The following is a 23,284-nucleotide window of genomic DNA, read 5'->3' as shown; positions in this document are numbered from 1 at the left end:
ACCATATCAAAAATATTTCGTCAGTTGATTACTTTTTGATATCCTTCACAGGAGCCGAGATATATGAGCTCAAAGTTGAAGGTTTGGGTGGAGTTCTATTAGAGTGCTTACGGTAACTTTAAAATGTTATTTTTTAGTTTGAATATTTGCCTTGATTAAAATTATGTTTATTTATCTCTTATAGGAACCAAGATGATCGAGCTCCAAGTTTTAAAAACAATTTCAAGTATTCTTGAGAAAACATGCAATTACTGAAACCGAACAATCGCATCTCAAGATCTCTCAGAAATGTAAACTTATACCGTCTTCTCACCTACCGTAACTGACGGGTTTGTGACCTAAACCAAAATACCACGTGGCAGAATCCCAATTACCGAACACACATCCGCTCTGTCTCCAATACATTGAGCGCCTTCTTCATTCCTTCTCGTAAAAGATTCGATTGTGGGCGCAGATTAGACGGTTTTCGACATCTCTCCCTCCATCGTCGTCATCGCCCTGATCTTCCTCTTATTCTTCTTCTTCTTCTTCGTATGAATGTGTTGAAAATATGTGCGTATTGGGGCATTCACATTCACATTCCGATCGCATTTCGATATATACACACACTTTTTTCCCGATCCCCATTCTTCCATGTTTCTTTTTTTGGGCCTGTATGTTGTTTTCTGTTGTTTCCGTCTCATAAAATAGACTTCTTCATGGTGGTGATGATCCGAAAAAGAGTCTAGACTCTCTCTATCCGGTGGCCACTGTAACATCTTTTTCTCGTTCGCTTTTGCTTTTGGGCTAGGGCGCCATCACAAAAATCCTCAATGCAAACACATGTTCCCTTCACTTTTCCTACCTCCACTCTTTTTCATGTTATTTCATTTTCACTTTTCTCAAGATAGAGAGGCCACAGTGAAGCATTTTCGGGCATTTTTCGGGCGGGCTCCTGTGCTCCCCATCCTGTGCTCTTTTCCTCAAGAACAAACACGCCTGGGGTCCTAATGTTTTTTGTACTATTAATGACGTTTTGAGACCAAAAAGGATGCGCGAGCCTTTTTTTAATCTTCGCAAGCAAAAAGATTTACAAAAACTATGTTTCTTTGCTTTCTTTTCGCCGTTCTCTTTTTTATATTTTGCAAGGTTTTTTCTGTTCTTGCAGAATGGGAAATTCCCACTGATAGTGAGGACAAAGTTCGTATAATCTTGTCTGAACAAAGTGAATTTTGAAAATTCTTCTAGAAATATTTTTTTAATTTATGTAAAACATAAGATGTTCCCCGATGAACTTCTTGGAAGTGATCAGAAGCTTACCAGACAACCTGTGAAAAAAGAAACTGTAACTTTTAACTTCGATCCAATTTTTCTCGGTTACTGTCGAAGATATAACAAAGTGATCAACTGATGAATTTTTATCATAATATCAGAAGTGTTTTGCCAGTTGACACATTTTGATATCTTCAACACGGATTGAGATAGTTAAGCTCAAATATCCGGTTTCGTAGATTTTCAGAATACCGTAAACATTGTGCCACCCAAACCGCCAACTTTCAACCCATATATCTCGTTTTCTGTATAAGATATTAGAGTTTTGTTCACTGATAAAATGTTTATCATATTATCAAAAATATATTGACAGTTGTCCACTGTTTGATATCTTTAATAGGAACCGAGATAAAGTGGCTCAAAATTGACGACTTGGGTGGCACCTTTTAATCATTCCCAATCTTCCAGCACTCAAAACTTTTCCTGAATTTTGTCGAATATCTATTCCTGAAACTGAACGAAAAACTATTAAAAAATACCCTCAAACCGCTTTTACCCACTTTTTTTGCTCCAATGACTCATGTCAACCCATGCAGTCAGGCTTAAACTCTCTTATCATTTTCCTCCATCTTTCCACAGTCTTAACCCTACTTTTCTCTTCTCCTACTCCATCTGCTGGCGCCTCAATTTCTGTTCTTTTTCATTCTTATTTGCTCTAATAGACACACTTTGAAATTTCTCTGTCAATCAACATAGAATACCAATCATTCCAGAGCAGTTTTTTGGGATCTTTCTGGTTCTATCCTATTATATTTTAGCAATAAATTTCGCTCATTCCCTTTTTCATTTTTCAATTCGTTATCATATGAAGAAGGCCTTCTAGAAGGGAATCCCGGGTTGTCAGTCACCTTTGTGTGATGGTATGTATCAGTCCGCGCGTCGATTGCCTTTAACGTTTTCTATAGAAACCGGGAGTCTCCATAGAGACATTGTCTCTAACATAATTTGAATATCTTTCCCCTCTTCTTCTTCTTGATATTCTTTATCACCTCCTCTCACCCTTCCACTTTTCTACAAGAAATTCCACTTGGGGCTAGCCAGGCGGCGGTAGATCAGATCGTTTACAAATCGGCAGCAAAAGAAATGTCGCTTCGATTCGATTCGATATCACTTGAAATTTTTAACAAGAAATGGAGATATTTTGGGGTGGGAGGGGGTGAATCAAATCAATAGACAGAGAAGAGGAATAGAGGAATCCAGTGATGGGGAGGAATATAGGGAATCAGAATGAGATGAAGAAGAAGACTTGCAACACATACAAGACGGGTTCTAGTTGATCCTCTCTCTCTTCTGCCTCAACTTCCAATCCCTTCTCTCCACCAACCACCAGCACCATCCCCACAATGAATCTAAATTCGTCACACCAACTTTGTCATCAAAAAAACTTTAAACATACCCCAATATGAGATGGTTATCTAATTTACAAATCGCCTAAATCTTTATGAAAATCTTTTCTCTCCTTTTTCACACATCACGAGTCGTTGTAACTTTTTTTTTGCTTCCTTCGGAGGAGGAGAAAAAGAGGCGCCGCGCCACCAATCTCGATTACGAATCATCGTTTATGAATATATATATATATATGATGAAATGTGTATTCATAAGTAATGTTGTACTTCTTCTTCTTTTCATTCTTTTCTTCTTCTTCTCAAACCATTTAATAACTATTACTACCAATCCTTCTGATTTATTTTCTCTCTCCTATTTCGGTTCCGTTGCGCGCGCAGTTTTTAGTTGATGATGAAGAGAAGATAACATCTTTTTTCATCTTCTTCTTCTTCTTTTCCGTCACAGTACATGCTGATTTTGATTTGATTGATCACGACAAAGATTAGTTTTACACTTAATTCATGGGTTCCAAGTTTCTTTTATGTCATGTCTAGATTTTCATTTATTTGTTTACTATGCGAGGTGCGTGTATGCTGCTAGTGTAGGTCAATAAAAATTCTAGAATCTAGAATTCAGTATGATTTCTGACCATGTTTACTTTACTATTGTATTCTTCTTCCATGATCATTGTTCTCGTATCGAAGTTTTCTTCTTTTCTTTTTGTTTTTGTACGAATTCGTTTTCAAAGTTTCCAAAAAAAAACATAATACGCTTGATGTCACCTTCAAGAAGAATACTATTTTTCCGACAATACCGTAACCAACTACCGTAGAACCTGTATTAGAAGGGCCTCGTTGATTGGAGAGCCCCTGTAATAGAAGGGCACTGCGAGAGCGGTTTGGAAAAATATAAGATCCCCTTTAAAATATGTTGTCTGAAACTAAGCATTTCCCTGCGTTTTCAGCGAAAAATAGTCAAAATAACTTCAAAATTTCACAGAAAATTTGTTGAAACACTCTCTTTTGCTTAAAACCTGGCTCAATTTTGATGAAATCGTCAGATTTTAATGGATTAAAATTTGAAAAATTTGGAAAAAATGGCTGGAAAACAGAAGAGCCCTCTCTAATTGAAGGCCCCTGTAAAAGCAAGGCCTTCCGCAGAAACCTTGGTATAATAGAAGAGCTGGTTCTCCTATTTTACGGCTCTTTTTACGGCTCTTTTTACGTTCCCCCCTCCATCTGAATATCTCCTTCTTCTCTACCCTTATCTTTTTCTCAATTTCACTTTTCACTTCTACGATCACAACCTCCTCAGAAAAAAAATCGAACCTATTACTGATGATTACGTGAAAAGATGGGTTTCCTTGACTCTCGTATACTCTCGTATACCTCCTTTCTTTTTGCGCACTTCTTCCCAATATCCCCCATCATCTTTTGCCTTTTCTCTGCTGTCCCCATGGTATGTACAGTCTGTCGCAAGGCACTGTCCAAGAGATTCCAAGACGCAGGTGTCCGAAGGAATTCCTGGCCGGGCCGAGAGAGTATTGAGAATGGTGGAGACCCAGAGACATCTAAAGTCTTCCCTCTCTCTTTGTCTTATTCTCTTCTTCTTACCTTATATTTTTGACTCGTGTATGGTATGCAAGGCAGCATTGTTTTGTTTCTGTTCTTAACCTTCCATTTTCCTTATTTTTAAAGATATTTTTGTCTACATACCATACACATACTACATTCCTTGAACTTTTAACAGCAAAAGAAAATAATCTGAAAACCCTAGACTTATACCGTTGTCCTTCAATGACGCTCTTCTCTCTCGTCCAACTATTTTACGACACTTTAACAGCCCCATCGTCTTCGTTTTCTTCACCTTTCCTCTTATTTTTGCCTTCTTTTCTTAACCCCATTCCAATTTATTCTTCCAAACCATTTCCAAAACCTTCAAAGCAGAACCCATTCTCTGCATTCCACAATTTTTCTGTGTCTATTTTTTTCCGTACCTTCTTTTTTTGAAACAAACAAAAGCAGATGACCGGAAACGCCAAATTAGTCACTGTAGAAGGCATTCCGATGGTGTCTGACAGGAAAAATTATGGTGTATCACAAGATATTGGTATTTATCGTATAACCAACCAACTTAACCACCTGATTAGTGGAGAAGGTCATCATGTACCTGATATCACAGATTCCAGATGACACCATTTCCCTTTTAAGTTCTTTTAATTTCTCTCTTTTCCCTTTTCTTCTTATCTTATTCTAAACATTCCTTCATTTTTTCTCCTCTTCTCTTCCTTTTTCCCCAATCGTTTACCCCCTTGTCAACAGAAGAAAAAACATTGATTGATCATCACATCATTTTCTTTTTCTCACATTCTCTCCCCCTTATTTGATTACACCCCATTTTTAGTGTCCTCCTATTGTTTGGAAATATGAGAACTCTCTCATTAGTGATGATGTGGGTGTATTTGTCACATCATAAATGTCTACTATGCCTTGTTATCAATTTTTTACTATTTCCGCTCATTTCAAAAAATCAGGTTAGATAAAAATTTACTGTCTGTTAGGGCCTGTCAAAAAAGATCACTGATTATGAGATAAGCGAGGAAAAAAGTCTGTGATCTCTGATAAAACTGATCCACATTGTGTTAGGATTTTCAGAAATTTAAAAAATAATCAGTAGTCTGAACTATGCAATCTTGAACAACTGATAATGATGGCGGGTGACATTTGAATTCCTTAACTATGAACAATGAACCGTTATAGAAATTTGATTCCTCGAAAGACCATTCTTACTCAATTTTGAAATTTTGAAACTCAGCTTTAGGAATCGTTGACTTAAGTTTTCGAACTTTGTTTATCCAGAATTTGACCTCGGCACTTTTGATTGGTTTGGTCTTAAGATTTTGAGACTCTTTTGAGAAAGCTCTGCACTCTATTAGAACGCCCCTCCCCCCGGCTCTAAACCGTCAACTTTAAGCCCATACAGTGGCGAACGTTAGTGAGTGTCCCTCTATACTTTTGTTCATAACTTTGCTCAAACTTGTCCAATCATTGAAAACTTTTTTGTTAAATGTAGCTGGGTTCCCAACAAAACGTTGTAACAAATTTTTAAAAATTCAATCAGTTTTTGTGTCTTCTGAATCTTCACAGACGTGACGATGACTCCAGATGAAAAAAAATTTCCGTCAGCATTTTTTTAAAGATTGGGTTTTTGATGAAAAATGTTTGGTGTAGATCAAATATATACAGAAAAAATTTGAAGCGGTTTGGAACACTTGTTCTTGAGATGTGCTCACTGGAGCATAAAAGGTATGGTTCAGGAGTTTGGCTATAACTCGGCTTAAAATGAGCCAAAATTGTTTAAATTTTGAGAGAATGTGTGTCTCAAATTGCTCTACAATAAATAAACATACAAAACTTTATATTTCGAGAACAAAATTTTTTTTCATAATACATAGCTTGTCTTCGGTACATAAAAATGATAAAATTATAAAAAATTTTTGTTTCCAAAATTCAACGTTTTGTATGTATATTGTAGAACAGTTTAAGACACACATTTTCTCAAAATTTGAACAATTTTGGATCATTTTGAGCCGAGTTATAGCCAAACTCCTGAGACAATCTTTTTAAAAAAGTCTGACGGAAAATTACTTTTTTCTTCTGGAGTCATCGTCACCTCTGAGAAGATTCAGAAGACACGAAAAATGATTGAGTTTCGAAAAATTTATACAAAGTTTTGTTGGAAATCCAGCTACATTTAACAAAAAAGTTTTCAATGACTGGACAAGTTTGAGTAAAGTTATAAACAAAAGTATAGAGGGACACTCACTAACGTTCGCCACTGTACATCTCGATTCCTGTAAAAGATATAAAAATTGTCAACTGATAAAATTTTTATCATAATATCAGAAATATTTTGTCAGTTAACCACTTTTTTAAAACTCTCCCAGGAACCAAGATAAATTGGCTCAAAGTCAAAAGCTAGGGATGGCGTTCTATGATAGTGGGAACGGTATATTAAATACCCCCACACTTCAAACCAATATGGTTCCAACATTTTTAGACTCTATTCAAATAACTTCAAAACTTCAAAATTTTAAATTCAAAGGATATTTCATTCATTTCTTTCTATATTTCATTCATTTCAAAAGTATTTGGAATCAGCAGTGAAGTTATCAGTCGTTCTAGGAACTGCCCAATTGATTAGCTTATTGCAAACCTCATAATTTTAAACAGTTTCATTTAAAACTTCTGTGTGTTTCTTAATCTGAGATTGCTTGCCCTAACTCCTGGTTTTTTGAATATATTTTTTCGGACATCGTCTACCCTAGGCATATCTACTTGCATCAACCTAACCACCAACTTTCTCTCTTCATAATTTTTTATCACCGACACCAAAATTCCTGTCGTGATAAGAGGCGAAAGGGGAAAGTGTATGTGATGACTATCCTCAGCCTTCTTCTTCTTCTTTTTCCTCCTACTCTTCCATATTTTCTTTCACAATCTCTTTCTCCTTCATTCCCTGATTATTATCAGGAACGATGGAAACGTTTTTGGGAGGAGCAGAGGAATTTTCAATTTTTAGAGCAAACGCCCCCGGGGCGACACAAAACCGCAAGACTATAGAATTCAAGAATCATGTGAATGGGAAGATGAAAGAAATAGGAGAAGAACAAGAAACACAGAAAAGCTTTTTGTCTGGAAAATGATTGGAAAAATTTTGAAAGGGTTCTTTTTTTGAATTAAATTCAAGGAAAAAAAATTATATGGTCAGGCGGGCAAATTCTTCATTTTTTCATTGATGCCTCTATCTGTTTTTATGATCAATTCTTCTCAATGATCTACCGTTATCATCTTCTCCCGTGACATATATTTGACCATCTCAAAAGTTATTGAACTTAATAAGATGTATTTCAGAAGTGTGAAGAGCAGGACAAAAGCATTCAACCCGAAAAAACCCTGACCGATTGCTCTATGAGTTTTTTCACTGTTCCCCTCCTCTTTCTCCAATAAATGGACTCGCCGGGCTCAGCGCGCGGCGACGTCTCTTCTCGGCTGCCCGTCCATCTTCAACAGCCATCGTCATCGAGTTTCTCTGATCCAGAAGTCTTCACCTCCACACACAATATCCGTCCTGGACAGACGTTTGTTTCAGTGCAAACACTCACAAAAGAGTCGTTCCATGTGGCAGTTAGTGTAAGTTTTTTAGGGGAACGGTAGATTCGATTTTCATGTCTTCTTACATGGACAACTTTTACTTTTCAATTTTACAACATCTATGATTCAACGAAAATGTTGTAATCCTAGCCACCTACGAGTGGCAACATCGTGTGTAATACACTTCTCTTCGTTTTTTCAAAGTTCTAAAATCACATAGATTTTTAAACGAAACCGTAAATGCTCTGATCGGAGCCCATTATCTCGGTTCATATAAGAGATATCAAAAATTTGTCAACTGATAAAGTGTTTTTCGTAAAATTAACAACATTTTATAAGTAGACAATTTTTTATACCTTTGACAGGAACCAGATAAATTGGCTCAAAGTTAAAAGTTAGGGGCACGACTATTACTGGTAATAGTACCATTGTTTCAGTCAACATTCTTAATATTTTCAGTCGAAAACCAAAGTACACGACGTCCTCTGGAAATGTGGCGAACGTCTGTCTCTATCAGAAGACAAATTGTTCGGTTTAGCATTTCGACAACCAACAGAAGGAATTGGCGGTGATCAGCCTCGTCATGAATACTACTTCCTGGACCCAGCAGCGAAAATCATGAAATATGCACAGAAACAACCACGATTCGCTAATTGGGTATATTTTTTGTTGCTGAAGTTGCATTTAATTCTTCTGAAATTTTTTTCAGCATTCAAAGTCCAGTGAAAACCGGCCAATTTTGGTTCTCTACTTTCGAGTGAGAGTTTACATTGATCAGGTTGGATTACTGACGTAAGTTTTCTTTTTCTCCCTTCTGTTCAGTTGTTCTCCTGTAAATTCTGTAAATTAATCTCATTAAAATGTCCAATGTCTTATTTTTCAGATGCCCAAAAGCACGAGAACACTACTATCTGCAACTCAAAGACAACTTTCTCGACCACTGGGCGGGGAGAAATAGTGTGTCAGAAGAGAGGTGTTGGTACATGGCTGCCCTCGCTCTTATAACGGACAAAGGGAATGACTACCTCGGGTGAGCGTGTGGCTTAGGCGGGTGTGTGCGCGCTGATCGTTCCGCCAGGGGTGACCTTGTCGGTTCGATTCCCGCGCGCCAGTTATGGGTTTTGCAAAGAAATTAGATCGATGATGAGACTTTCACGACGGTCTTCCGATGAAATATCAAAGCTGTGGATATCTTTACGTGAAGCTGAGATCCCCTTTTTCTAAAATTTTGGTAATTTTAGTTAACTATAATAGATGTTTCCTGTCAACACATGTTCCAATAACTATTGTCTTTATTGCAGGTACTTTCGCGCCGAACAGTACTTTCCGTTATGGGTGATAAACGAGCGTGGTCTTGAGTATATTCGAAACAACCTACCCGCCGCATGTGAAGACATTATCAATGAAGGACGCTACAAGGCAATGGAAAAGTTTATGATCGAGGCGGGAAGGTCACCGTTCGCTCTTAACTGCCATTTGTATGGATTAAGGAGGCATAAAATGGATAATACGGATAACGCGGTGCTCGGAATCAACGCCAAGGGCATAGAAATGTGTGACATTGGAGAGGATGGAGACAGAATTCCGTTGAGATCTTTGACATGGAGTCGAGTGGCGAAACTATCGTTCAATCGAAAGAAGATGACTATAATTGGGTCGGATGGTACGAAAATGTCATTATATGCACAAACAGAACACAAAGCAAGATATCTTCTCGAATTATGTAAAGCAGTACATCAGACTTTATTAGTTATGTCACACCTCCATGCAACAATGGCTCCACCACCAAAGCCATATCTAGAAATGTCAGTAGATGGAATTAGTACGTCTTCAACTAGTGGAATTGGCAGTGGGGATCATGATAAGGGTAAGATTTGACTTCGAGACGGATTTAATTTTTTAAAAGTTAATTTTTCAGATAGCGATTCATTGAGCAGTGCGTGTGGCGATCGGTGTCATGGCTCAATGTCTTCGAAACTCCGTCTTAGAATCAAAATGGATTCGAATCTCGACGTGAAGATCGAGAAGATGGAACTGGATCGTGAGTTTCTTTGCTAGATATCAGGAAAAAACCTTAAATTCAGCTTTAGATATCCGACAAGAACGAGCAGCATCCCAATCGAGCAAAGCCAGTGATGAAAGTGAACGGTCTCGCCTTGAACTTCGTCATCAGACCTACCATCCTGCCCACGAATCTTCAGGCGCCACATCATCAACATATACAGTAACCACGCCACAAGATTCCGCTACAAGACCCTCTTCGATGGATAATGCATCACAAACAATAGAGTCGGGAAGCACTAGAAGTATAGTGGATGTTAACTTTAATAATAAAAATAGAGAGCGACATGAGTCATCAACATCGACAAGTGGTACACACGTGGCATATTCATCTAAAGAAGTACCATCGTTGCCAGTGGAAACTACAGTAGCCAGTAGCTCATTAGCAATGAGTTTACCATTAGAAACTGAAACAACTCAATCAATAAACGACCGATTGCTGTCAATGAGCGCAAGTGATCTACGAGCAATGGCAGAAAGATCATATTCTCCGCCTGCTCAATGGAATTCCAACACGCCATCAGCAGGAAGCTCATCACCACCTGAAATTACGCCAAGAGACAAAATGACACGATCAGAAACAAGGATTGATTCTCAACATCAGGATATGTGGTTGAATCAACAAGTAGAAGGATTCAATGGAGCACTGGGAGGTACCGGCGGACGGTTTGTTAAGAAGAATTCAGCAGGAAATAGGAATGCAAACGCAATCAACAGAGTTCATTCAATGCCAAGTCATTATCATGTGAATGGCTATTATCGGAGTAACGTAAGTCAATAAACACCTTCTGAATTTGACAAAATTCAACAAAATTATTTATTCAGAACCAAATGCTGAGTACATATGAAGATGTTCCAATGCACCATGGTCCAACATCTCTAACTCATGCACATTCTCTTCATGTTCCTGGAACTGTTGCTCGTCCCAGAAATCCACCACCGTACGAGTTCCCAGCCCCTGCAAACTTTGCTGTTGGACCGAAGCCATCATCCTCTCCACCTCCACCAACCACGATGACACCGTCTGCAGCAGCTCCTGCTCCAGTCCCAACAGGTCCACTACCTGCAGAAATCGCTGGTGATAGACAAGCATCGTTCCCTCCGGCCAGTGTCACTCCAACACAATTCCTAGAAGAAACTGGATCATTTTCAACTGAGAAAATGCAAAATTATCCTTTAATTCTACAATTGTTAAAAGAACATCGACAAAGTCAAGGGCAGTTAAATGGAATTGCAACAACAAGAAATGGAATGACCAATGGATTCTATGGAAATTCACCGGCTGGAATACTATCACACAATCGAAGACCGTCGTCATGCATAGATTTAAGTTCGCTAGATGGTGGAATAATCAATGGAGGAGCATGTAAGTGTTCTTGTTTATTCTTTTTTCAAAATTAATTTTTTATTTTGCAGTTATTCTTCCGACGCACCGCGGTGATTATTATTTTGATTCTGCTACATTCTCGCAGAATCTTCATCTTCCGAACTTTGCGCCAATAACAGCTTCAACGAAGACAACATCTTCTACAACAATGACATCTTCGGTGATTTCCACGTCATCTCATCAGCCACAACTACACCCACCATCTCAGCAGTTGAACTATCAGCAAAGTGTGAAAACAACAAACAACTTTGCTAGAATAGAACAACACAATGGGTGAGAAAAGAGTTTCTGAATTGAAAAATCTTATTTCCCAGGTTTCAGCAATTTGATTCTTCCACCGCCTCCACCATATCAACAGCCTCAACAACTGGTCAATTAGAGAGATAGAATAATTAGAATTAAAGCAACAACAAAAAATTCGACAAAAAAGTTCAAGACATCCTCATTCATCATCATCATTTTCAACACGTGGTTCTGCAATTCTCAGTGATTCTTTTTGACACTTTTATACATCTGTTTTGTTTTCTTTTCTCAGCTTTTCAATTTATATAGTTCGTATAGAAGACTTGCCCCCTGAATTCCTTCTCTTCACACGCATATTATTTGTTCGGGTTGAGAAGATTCTGACTCTCCTGTTTGAATAATACGCTGTTCTTCCAAACACGTCTTTTGCTCAATTCCCCCACACGAAAAACCATGCTCAATGTCACTCTTGTTTCCATACTTGCTCACTTTTGTACAATTCTCTTTTTTTGGTCCATTTTCTCCTCCCACAAAAAACCTTGCCATAATGGTGAATTGCCTCTTCTCTCCCCATAGTTTTTGGTCCTATTTTTTGTGCGTGCTCGTTTTAATTCATATCTTTGCTACCCCCTCCCATCCCTCCCATAGACATTTTTCATATGTTCCAAAACCTTCCAATCACCTTTTCCATGTTTTTTTCTGTGTGTGCGAGTCATAATCAACAACGAAACCTCATAAATTTTTGACGATCGAATCACATTTTTACTTTTTTTGTTTTTTAGAAATGTCACAAAGTGATCAGGTACAACTTTGAAACGAGTAGTGATTTTATACGGTCACATGACACTCAGAAATGCTTGGAATAGATTTTTCGAAGTTTTCGAGTTTCAAAATTTCAGAATTTTGAACCATTTCGTGCATCTTGAAGATAACCCATGACTCAGGACCCAGAACTTCAATTTTTTTTTCGAATATCCCTGATGACTTTCTCCACAATCCAAAAATTCATAAAAACCAGGAGAGGTTCCAAAAAGCACGTTTATTCAAAATATATAATCATTATGTACATTGATGTTCATATCATTTTTCAGTCGAAAACCGGCATTAACTTTTTAGAACAGAGATCAAATCACAGGAATAATTAGGAATAATTATGAGTTAACATTTGGATCCATATCAAATACTACTGTCATCATCAATGACTACGAACGGTCGGTGCGATTGATGGTTTACTCTTCCTGTCTTCAGAATCAGTCCACTGTTACGCCATCTGAAATTCGTGGGATATATTTTTTAAGTTCAAGAAAGGTACAAACTTGTTCTGCTCTCGATACTCCTTTCGGCTGGTACAACAGACGTCGTGGGCATGTTTGGAAGTGATTAAAAAGTATGCACAGAAAATTGAAAAAACGAATGCAGCAACTAGAAGCATCGATCCAAACATATGGATGTATGTGGCGATTCCGAGGCGTTTCTGGATTAAAATTGAATAAAACATTGAAATCAGATCTCTGAAACTTACATATATTGGACCTATTGATCCTCGTTCTCTCCTCAAAAGAGTCGCTTCATGATGGGTTTCTTGTTCTTTCACAAAAATGGGTTTCTGATTGAATGCAAAAATGTAAATGACATCACCCAACAATGAACATGCTCCTGTCATGAAAACTCCGACGACATAAAGAAGAGCATTTGGTGGGAAACATGGCGAACAAGAGCCAATGAGAATGGATATAAGACCGAAGACGAATGTGAACACGGAGAAGAATATTACCCCTTTGTGGTGAGCTGTAATTGGGGTTTTTTTTCTAAAAAGGCTGACAGAGAAGCTACGAGAACTTACGAAGAAATCTGTGCATGAGAAGTTCTTTTGCTTCAGGATCTCCTTTCTCTAAAGCCTGTCGTAATGTTGCTTGAACCGATGAATCCATTTTACTATCACATCGATCTCCTAGAAAAACCACCACTTATGTTTCTGCCTTTCCCGAAAACTCAAACCTCGTACTCGGCTTGAACTTCGTCGAGAGGTATCAGCGTATCATGATGTACAACACAATCCCACCAGAGCCCATGGTGATGTGAAAGATGGGATCGAGGGAAATCAACAACCTCCCAGAGTGGACTGAATATTGAAAATGCGGTAAGGATCAGACCGGAAACGATTAGAAATATCGAAGTGACTAGAAGAAATTTGTACATAGCCAATGGCATTCCCAGAATTCTCTGAAACATTCTGAAAAATTAGGACAAGACTCTTGGTGGGAGAAGTGTGAAAAGTGCAAAATGAGAAATGGGTGAGAAGAGACGACGTGAGTTTTGAATTTCAAGGAAGATCAAGTGGGTACTTGAAATGGAGCAGTGAACGGAAGAAGAGTACGAAAAGAAAGAATTGATTATTTTCTGATGTTTCTAGAATGAAATGCGGAGTGCGGAAGGCTCGAAAATTTTATGAAACATTATTTTGGTACAAAAAAAATGGAAGAGTAAGCTACGGTAGCTGTCGTTGTGGTATCTTCGGCTACGGTTATAGGCGTTTCTCTTACACAGCTACGATTTTTTGTACCAGGATAATACCTCTAATTGGGTTTTTTGTAATCTGTTCAGCCTGTCTGACAAAATGACTCACTAAACCCCAAAAACATAAACGACAACTGAACATAGGTGGTCAAATGAATTCCACGATTGCTTTGTAGTCTGTTTTGAAGACAAATCTCGAATTTCTTCAAAACAACGCGGTTTTGTTGAATGAATGTTATTCTAGAAAACAAAGAGATCTTTCAGTCCCTTCTTTTGACTCTATTACTTTGTTTCCTAGTTTGAAGTGAATAACAGAGTAAAAGAAGTAACAAAAATGGAAAGTAAGAAGTTGATGATGAGTGGAAACGATGATGATGTGGAGAAAAGAAAAGGATATATTTTAGTGGGGGCAACTGGGAGTCTGCACGTCTTCTTTTCGAGTTCCCTTAGGGAAGATTCGAACAGTTGGAAGTGGTGCAAAAAAAGAGATTTATTAGGTGTTGAGAAGAAGAGGTCCATTCGAAAATAACAAGGCCCTTCTTTGGTTTGATTAAACTTGAAGTTTTCCAAGAATTTTTGAAAAAGTTCGAAATTCTCCAATCACCAAGCAGTAGTACAGTATAAGAAGAAAGGGTAAAAAATAGTGAATTTGCAAAAAACATCAAACCTGTAAAAGAGAGGCCCTCTAACCTTGAGCCAGTTTATCTCGGTACCTGTCAAAGATATAAAATAGTTGTCCACTAATAAATTGTTTATCATAATATCAAAAACATTTTATCGGTTGACAGAATTTTGATATCTTGCTTGTGAGTCAAGATAAATCAGCTTGAACTTGACAGTGTGGGGCCCTTCTATTACAGGTTGGATTTCAAATGCTTTCTGAGTGAAATACAAAATGCCAAATTGTCATTAATGTTCTTAAACCACCCCCACGAAATTCAAATCTGTTCTCCAAATCTCGGTTTTTGATAGACAGCTTGGGAGGCGAAATTTCCCAATTTTTGACACATTTTGTCTCCGGAAGACGTACACAAGGCATATGGTCAGTTGGACGAAAAGAAAGACGAGACAATGATGAAATATTGAAATTTCCTCTTTATTTTTATGGAAATTGAAACGCAGAGAGGATTGTAGAAAAAGAAAACAAAAAAAGAGTACCTCACGGTATTTCAAACCAATGGGTCGAAAATCGCGCCTCAGCGAACGTGAAAAATCACTGCGCAACGTGTCCAATTTTCTTTGGCTGAAGATCAAACTTTTAAACGTTGGGCGAAAAAATCGCGAGTTGCAATGCGTTGATTAAAAATATTTAGGTCAACTCCCCGCCAACTTTTAAATTATCAAACTCCCCCTCGCCTCAAAGTCATCTCGTGCGCGATTTTCGACCCGTTGGTTTGAAATACCGTGAGTACTTGAATTATTTTCTCACGGACTGGAAATTGAGATGAATGTTAGTGCTCAAAGAGCAGATTTAGAAAAGAAAGAGATGACGTTGAAAATACTATTTGAGATAATTCGAAATTTGGCAAGGTTACAAAGAAGTTCCCAGACTGAGAAACTAAGGGTGTCGATTTTTGTTTCTTTTAGAGACATCAGCTGATCCTTTAAGTTTGCGAACTTTGTGAGAAAAGTGCCTCTTCGAATTAAAGTTTTCGTTTCCTCTATCCGTTTTTTTCCAATATCCAAAACACCGCGTCCATTCAGCTGTCAGTTTTCATTGACATGCTCGGATAGAGGTCATCTTTTCAACTTTTTCGGCGTCAGCAGAATTCATGGGAAAATTCAGAAGAAGGGAAGGAGGGAACAGAATAATTATATTTCTATTTATATATTGAAAGTTAAAAAACCAAAAAACAAAAACAACATTATCTTTTGTTGATTGTCTCTGGCTACTCAAGGCTTCTGCAAAATAGCGCTTGAGGAGCCTTGAAAAGATTCATGAGAAAAGTAATCAGACAGGAATGCAAAAAAAGAACTTTTTTATGAGAAGCTAGATTTTTGGGAATTGTTTCTAAATGCAAAGGTAAGAAAAGAGGGTTTTCATCTAATTCGGAATGCATGAAACCTTCTAAATTCTAAATCGGAAAGGCACGAAAAGGAAAGCACTCTTCGCAAATTGTTCTTGAAACGAAAAAGAGGGCGGAGACTGAGGATTTCCATGGAGCGAGTCTCGAACGAAAAAAACGGAATATGAATGGGACGAACGTTTGTCATCAAGACAAACACAGCAAAAAAGGAGAAGAAATGATGGAAATGGGGGCTAAAGAGGGATGAAGAATTGCCGGTGGAAACGGGCGGAGAAAAGATGGATATTGTTTGTGTTTGGTAGATGATGGAATAGGCAGAAGAAGAAAAAAAAATTGAGAAGCGGGGTCCCGGAAATAAATTGAATAGTCAGAGGAGGATAGGAACACTTTCATTAATCTCTTTTTTTTTTGGTGCATGGGTATTCTTTATGGGATCAGAAGCATCAAAAAATGGGATGGGGGTAAAGAAAGGAGGTCTGCAGAAATTGAATATTTCGGCCGAAAAAGGGCGTCTTTCAGAACCAGTAAATCCGTTCACAAATGTTTGCTCAAGAAACTTCTAGGATGGCTGGAATTTCAGTTTCAGTACCAAAAAATCGCAATTTTCAAATGTGCTTTTCTCCACTCAAAGGAGGTTCTAGAACTTAGAGAATTACCGTAAAACCTGCATTGGAAGGGCCCACCCAGAGGGGCTCGGAAAAATAGAAGGGCCCTCTGGACCCCCTTCAAAATGTGAAATAAAAAAGATTCCGTACATTTTCAAAGAAAAATATTCCGGGGAATCCCATAATTTCGAAGAAAATTGTTGAAACACTATTTTTCGTTCAAAAACTTGCTCCATTTTGGTGACATTGACAGATTTGCATGAATTTTGAACGAAAACTCGGGGAAAATCACATTTGGAAATTTCAGATTTTTCACTGAAAATGTGATTTTGGTACTGAAACAGCACTTTTAAAGAAATTTTTATAACGGGTTAATAGGTTCTGGAACATGCTCTTTCGCACGGTATACCGTAAAACCTGTAATACATAGAGGGACCTCCACACCCTCAAGTTTAAGCTTTTTTTTGGCTATTGTAATTGGTGTTGTAAGATCAACTTATAGCTTCCCTTGGGAGTAGTCTTGGAGCACATATGTTTCTAATTCTATCGCAGGATTATTAAAACTATCCTAATTAATCCCAGGCGAAGTTCATTTCGACGCACTTTAATCTATTGACAATATATTCTCACGGTTATGAGTCAGCTTTGGATATAATCAAATTGGACTCCCAGATTATCAGCCATTTTTTGAACTGTTTTCCTTTACATACGTCAGAGAAAATTCAAAAAATTGCTAATTAGAGCTTTGATCGGTGTTTGCAGAAATTTCAAAAACAAAACACAACCGAAGAAAGCGTATTCTGCTGTGGCTATAATTCTTGTGTCCCATTTTCCTTTTGTTTTTTCAGTCTCGAAACTGAATTAGCTGAAAATAAAAGAGGAATTCGGGAGATTCAGACTAAAATGTACCAAATAAAAAAGGCCAAAAAGCTCGTTTCGGAAGAATCCAATCGGTCAAATTGGGGAAAAGGGTGGAGCTTGATGAAGTAGAAAATAAAAAAAACAAGAAAAAAGAACAGAAGAGAAAGATGAAGTTGGTGGTGGAAGATAAAGAAGAGGAAAGAAAAATGAGTAACGCTGTAGACTGACGATACGAACTTGTTGCGTTCTTCTGATTGACAAGTGGAGGGTTCTTTCAGAAAAAAGAGTTGGTCTTTGATTTGATTTCACCATATATGGCCTTATGATATGATTTTGGTACAATTTCTAGAGGGTGTGTACTCTGAAAGAAACAGAATCAGAAATTAGCTAATAGGATTTCAACTAATTGCTTAGAACCGGTTTTCAAGGAATACTGTGTTGTAAGCGTTTAGACAAAATGACTTCAGTTTCCAAAAAAAATGTATCATGACATCTCGTATACCAGTTCCAGGCTCCGCGACATTTCGAAACCAGTCATTTCAAAACCGTTCATTCCGAAACAGTGGTACAGGGGAATGGATAAATTTCAGACTAAAAACCATTTCAGGGTATTCAAAGAAGAGTTTGATAGAACACAAACTGTAATCCGACAAAAACCGAAATTTAATTTTTTCGAATTAAACAATTAATTTTTCGAGTTTCGGAATGTGTTCTATCAGAAAAAAGCACATTTGAAATCGATTTTCTAGCCTAAAATTCATCCATTCGCATGTACAACCACTGTTCCGAAATGACTGGTTTCGAAGTGTCACGGGTTCAAGCGGAGCCCCGTTCCAAATTGTGAACAATCTATCCGATTTTACAGTAGCCTAACACAAAGATCATGATCAATGCGCGTCACGACCGAAAATTCGAGGATGGGCGGAGCTTAGGTCCGGTAGCGAAATTCAAAGAGCATGTTTATCAGCTAATTATTTTTGGACTATTTTTCGATTTTTGACCGAATTGCTTAGATTTTGAACTTTTTACAACAAAAATCGGAGTAATCGCAAAAAAAATCGATTGCAAACAATGCAAAAAAATGAAAATTATCGGAAAAAACAACGAAATTCAATGAAAAATAAAAAATAGGAAAAAAATAGGCCAGAAAACAACTACAAAATATACATGCTTCTTTAAGAATTTCGCTACCGGACCTTAGCTCCGCCCACTTTCGAATTTTTGGCCATAACCTGCATTGAAATTAGAACAGAGCAATTCGAGAAACAGAAAATTGAAGTAGGTCTAGATTTTCACACGAACAGAAAACCCAAAGTGCAGTTGGAGCAAAGTTCACCGAGTTCTTCTTGAAGTCCTAACCTAGTTTATCTGAGACTTTTTACTTCTGATCAGCTACACACCAACAACAAAATAATAAATTCTGGAAGTCCACCTCCCCAAAATAAAAATTGATTGTGGGTGAAGAAACACTTGTCATCACCGCTATTTCTCTAACATTTTGCTTCGTTTTCTTTTTTTTTCGTTTTTCTTGTCTCGAGAAGAACCCATCACCACAATTGCATTTTGTTTTCTCCGCTTTTTTCTTTTTCCTCCACATTTTCTTCCATCTTCTCTCACTCATCTCACGAAGTGCGAAGAGCAGACAGGGGGATGGATGGACACGAAGATTTCTGTGCTGCACAAAGAGCATAAATCTGTCGAGTGTTTTTCTATTATTAATTCGTAATGTTCTTCTGAATATTACTATTACGTCTACTTCATCAGAGTACATCGGCAGGGTGGTCGCACTAACATAAAGGACTTGATGAAATCTTCAAAAGTTGGTTTTTTGGGAAGCTGAAGGGAGAAGCAAAGCATCTGGAATAACGAAGTCTTCTAACTCCGCTGAGCAGAAGTAGTTAAACCTCTATTTATTTTTTTCACTTTTGGGACCTATTTTCACTTTTGGGACCTTTTGGAAATTTACGACTTCAGCTCACAAAGGCTTCCGTTTATAATAAAACATTCACAAAAGGAAATAGATTAAGATCGATGAGCTGGAGGGGGAATTACTACTGGTGTAAAGAAAATAAGGGAATGATAAAGACGAGTAGTGATTAGAATAATTACAAAAATGATCGATGGTTTATGCTTTTTTGAAGAACGAAGTGATCGTAGAATTCTTCTTCGGGACTTTTGCAGCGCCGGGAATCGGAGCGGTGATCATTTTGGCTTTTGGCTTTTCTGGTGATGCTTTCTGTGGCGAGCACTCGACAGCCTTTTGAACTTCCTTTGATACTGAAAAGCATATATTCAGAATACGCAAGTAGAGGAATAAAAAACTGACCTAAATACCCATCTTCGTCGACATAGGTTTCCACAATCTTTTCAATTCTAGTCGTTCTGCGACGCTCCTCCGGCTTCTTCGATTTCTCTTCTTTGTTTATCTCCATTCGAGCATTCTTAGGTTTCTTGACTTCTTCTTCTTCTTCGTCCGATTCTGGTACTATCAATCGCCGCTTCGCCTTCTTATTTTCGTCATTCACTGTCTTTTTTTGCCGTTTAGCCGGTGGTGACTTCTCCTTCTCCACACTCTGCTCTCTGGAGGAAGGTAGATCATCGTCGCTGTGCCGAGACGGTGTTTTCTTTTCAGGAGTTCTCTCTTCTTCCACAACTTCCATTGGTTCTTCTGGCTCATCTATCTCTATCTTAGGGCGCTTCCGAGTCTTCTTCTCTGGTTCGGCTGGTGGTGGGGATGCTGATTTCTCCTTTTCCGCAATCTTCTTTTTGGAGAACATACTGCTGATATTGGCTTGTTTTTTGAGTGGAACGATGGTACCCTTCTTTGCATCAGTCTTTGCATTAGAAGTGGAATAAGTACTTGGTTTTTGCTCGGGCTCTGCACTTTTTTCCTTTTTCACTTCGACGATTGGGGTTTCCACAGCTTTCTTAGGTTGAAATTGGACTGAAAAAGTTTTCCCTTGCAAGTCGTCATTATCTGCCCACGAACGTCCATAGACACGAGTTTCTTTGGGATTCGAACGTTGAATACTATGCAAGCATGTCGAGATAACTTCATCAAATCTCTTCTTAGTTTCCTCCAACGCTGATCCAGGAACAACTACATGTTTAAGTATATTCTCTCCTTCCGGAAGAAAAGGATATTCGCTAGAATCAACAACTCCACTGACTTCATAGAGGGCCCAGACAGGCTCTCCTTTAGCTTCAATGTACTTTTCCAACGCACTGAAATATTCTATTGAAAAGTGTTGTAATATTCCTATTTCTACCTTATAGCGTCTTTTCTCGACAATGAAGCCTGTTCTGCGAACTTGCGGACTGTGAGAGGATCGCAAACATCATCAAGTATTTTGGTATAATTTTCCATAATCTGAATTAGTAATTTAGCATCAGAAAAGCAGGAAAACGATAGAAAAAGTATTCAAGAGGCCATTGTGACTTTGTGAATGGAACGATTCGGATAGAAACTGACTTTATAACGAGAATAAACAACACATGAAAACAAAAGGACCAGTATCAAATTAAACTATACGAACTAATGTCTAACCTAATCTAATGAAACTATCTTTGATCATCGGGTAAAAGATTAATTTCATCAGTATTGATATCATAATCGACGAATGCATTATCCATCCAATACCATTTTCCGAGGGCTCCGACGTCAACAATATTCCTCCACAATTCAGTCCATGGCCAATCTTTCAGATTTGAGTCCTGAGAAGAATATATCCGCAGATTTTTGTTGTAATCGCCAGCTACTAGTAGTGAGAAAAACCACAGGTTGTAGTGATGTAAACGTTTTTGGCTGAGGAGGAAATCTCGAGAAACCAGTTCTTTCGCTAGAACAAATGTGATGAAATGTATGGAATGAAAAATATCTTACTTGTAGTGGGGTTATGCTCTGTGTTTGGCACGAGAACCATCTGTTGCCGCCTTTCACACAAATAATCTAGCATTTCCAGTTCCGTCGGGTTCGTGCGGTATGCGTAGGTAAGAAAACCTAATCCGGAAAGCACGATGCCTGAACTTCAACATTTTCTTGTATTTCTGGTATGAATAAAGTATTACCAGCTTTCAAAGGTCGTTCTTTAGCTCCTGCTGCTGTTTCTCTGGCGACGGTTGCATAATCATTGCCCATTCGTTGAAAATACTCTTTGATACTCGTACCAGTCCTTTGGAAAAACCCTCGAACGGATGCGGCAGCCATCTGCAATTCATTAATTAATAACTAAACTATTCAACTTTTTCGACATGTTTTAAGATTCACAAACAAAGAAGAGGTGGATTCTTACTTATTGCATTATTTGATTTTGAATTTTTAAGTCACTTTTCCAAAAATTCTTGCAACGACACTCCGAAATAACGCGGGTCTCACCGCGATACGGAGTACTGTGTCATTCGTTTCAACTGTGCGGATTTTTTTACTCGCGCGGTCCTCAATATGCTTCTGACTTTTGAAGTTTTTAGTGATTTTCAGACAAAAAATCTGACATTTTTTTGCTAGAAAATTTCAAATCGGCTAAATGTGTATTTTCATATTTTTTAATGTTTTTAAAATTATTAAAACAAGGCTTTTTCTTGAATTTTTGAGTTCGGTTTTATTTTTTCCTCATTATTCATGTTTAAATATGCTGGAAATCTTCCTTAATTGTTCTTTCCAGTAATAGGATAATATACAACAATTTGCAGATGTCAGCTCCACTCAAACATCCGAACACTGTGGTTATTCAGCCACCAACGGTGACCATCTCACCATTGATCCGTTTCGGACGTTATGCAGCTCTCTCTCTTGGGGTTGTGTATGGTGAGTTTTTTCATCAAATGTTTCAATATCGATGTATTAATATTAACAATTTTCTCTGTTAAAATCATAATTTACAACTGAATAAAGAAAAATCAAAACCATATTCAATATTCCAACCCCATTACTCAAGTGAACCCATTTTCAGGATTCTTCCGTCTCCGCCAAATCCGTGAGTACCACGCTGACATCCGTGAGTGGGAGCACGAGAAGGCTGTTGCCGCCGCTGAGGAGGCCGCCAAGAAGAAGAAGTGGCTTGCCAAGGACGAAATGAGATACCTAATGCAGGTATGGTGGTTTTTAAAAGTAGACAAAACGTTTAAAAACCATTGCGAGTTTGCTCGAGTTTCCGAGTAAAGCTGCCGGGCTGAAGACAAAAACACTGAATAGAAGAATGTTTATCGATAACAATAATGCAGCATCACCCGCACATGAAAAAATTTTGGAAAGTTTAGCATTTTTTCGATTTGTGAGCTGCATAATTTTTTGAAGGAGAAGCTCGCATTTTTCATAGGATCGTGTTTCCTAGTATGGTTTTTTGCGAGCTAAATTGCAAAGAAAAGCTGTTTTTGTGACTTCAAATTAGCTCAAAACCCCGTTTTTATAGAAAATCGCTTATTTATGGAGGCAACAATGATTAGGAATACTTTTTAATTGTCTTTTGGACCTTGAGGCATTTGTCGAAAATTCTTCTTGTCACTGAATGAAAATAGAAAAGTTTAAGTCGGAAATAATTAATTTTTGAAATAATTTCTTTTTTCCAGGTCGTCAACATTCCTTTCGAGGAGGGAGTCAAGCAATTCGGAGTTGCCGATCTCTACAAGGAGGATTAGGACGATGGTCACGAAAAATTCTATCAGATTCAGAAGAACTCTCCATTTTTCCTCAATAAATTGCTATTCGATACGGAGTCAATTCTTCTTCATGTGACGGAACTTTTTTATTGTATTCTTCTTTAAATTTAAAAAATTTCTCGATTTGTTTTATAGTAG

At 37.9% G+C, this 23,284-nt stretch overlaps 5 protein-coding genes across 5 annotated transcripts; 2 read left to right on the top strand and 3 right to left on the bottom strand.

Annotated features, from left to right (window-relative positions):
* Window positions 1-7,646: 7,646 nt before the first annotated feature.
* Cbr-frm-7 lies at window positions 7,647-11,625 on the top strand (the record flags this gene model as incomplete). Its single annotated transcript, XM_002636682.1, has 10 exons — window positions 7,647-7,829; window positions 8,250-8,447; window positions 8,500-8,582; window positions 8,674-8,820; window positions 9,092-9,657; window positions 9,709-9,831; window positions 9,875-10,620; window positions 10,677-11,217; window positions 11,268-11,511; window positions 11,553-11,625. The coding sequence occupies 10 exons, from the start codon at window positions 7,647-7,649 to the stop codon at window positions 11,623-11,625; spliced, it is 2,904 nt and encodes a 967-aa protein (XP_002636728.1).
* Window positions 11,626-12,657: 1,032 nt separating this feature from the next.
* Window positions 12,658-13,412, bottom strand: Cbr-hpo-30 (the record flags this gene model as incomplete). The annotated part of the gene is made up of 4 exons (XM_002636683.2): window positions 12,658-12,751; window positions 12,798-12,955; window positions 13,004-13,269; window positions 13,325-13,412. 4 exons carry the CDS (start codon window positions 13,410-13,412, stop codon window positions 12,658-12,660), a joined length of 606 nt encoding a protein of 201 aa, XP_002636729.2.
* Window positions 13,413-19,616: 6,204 nt separating this feature from the next.
* CBG23450 lies at window positions 19,617-20,858 on the bottom strand (the record flags this gene model as incomplete). Its single annotated transcript, XM_002636684.1, has 3 exons — window positions 19,617-19,768; window positions 19,818-20,716; window positions 20,761-20,858. 3 exons carry the CDS (start codon window positions 20,856-20,858, stop codon window positions 19,617-19,619), a joined length of 1,149 nt encoding a protein of 382 aa, XP_002636730.1.
* A 194-nt stretch (window positions 20,859-21,052) lies between these two features.
* On the bottom strand, window positions 21,053-21,698 carry CBG23451 (the record flags this gene model as incomplete). The annotated part of the gene is made up of 3 exons (XM_002636685.1): window positions 21,053-21,330; window positions 21,375-21,512; window positions 21,560-21,698. The coding sequence occupies 3 exons, from the start codon at window positions 21,696-21,698 to the stop codon at window positions 21,053-21,055; spliced, it is 555 nt and encodes a 184-aa protein (XP_002636731.1).
* Window positions 21,699-22,180: 482 nt separating this feature from the next.
* Window positions 22,181-23,125, top strand: CBG23452 (the record flags this gene model as incomplete). Its single annotated transcript, XM_002636686.1, has 3 exons — window positions 22,181-22,295; window positions 22,441-22,580; window positions 23,057-23,125. 3 exons carry the CDS (start codon window positions 22,181-22,183, stop codon window positions 23,123-23,125), a joined length of 324 nt encoding a protein of 107 aa, XP_002636732.1.
* Between the last annotated feature and the right edge of the window lie 159 nt (window positions 23,126-23,284).

This window comes from Caenorhabditis briggsae (genome assembly GCF_000004555.2).
Source record: "Caenorhabditis briggsae complete genome, chrV, whole genome shotgun sequence".
NCBI classification, from domain to species: Eukaryota; Metazoa; Nematoda; class Chromadorea; order Rhabditida; family Rhabditidae; genus Caenorhabditis; species Caenorhabditis briggsae.
The sequence above is the reverse complement of the archived record's forward strand: the minus strand, read 5'-3'. Positions and strand labels throughout refer to the sequence as shown.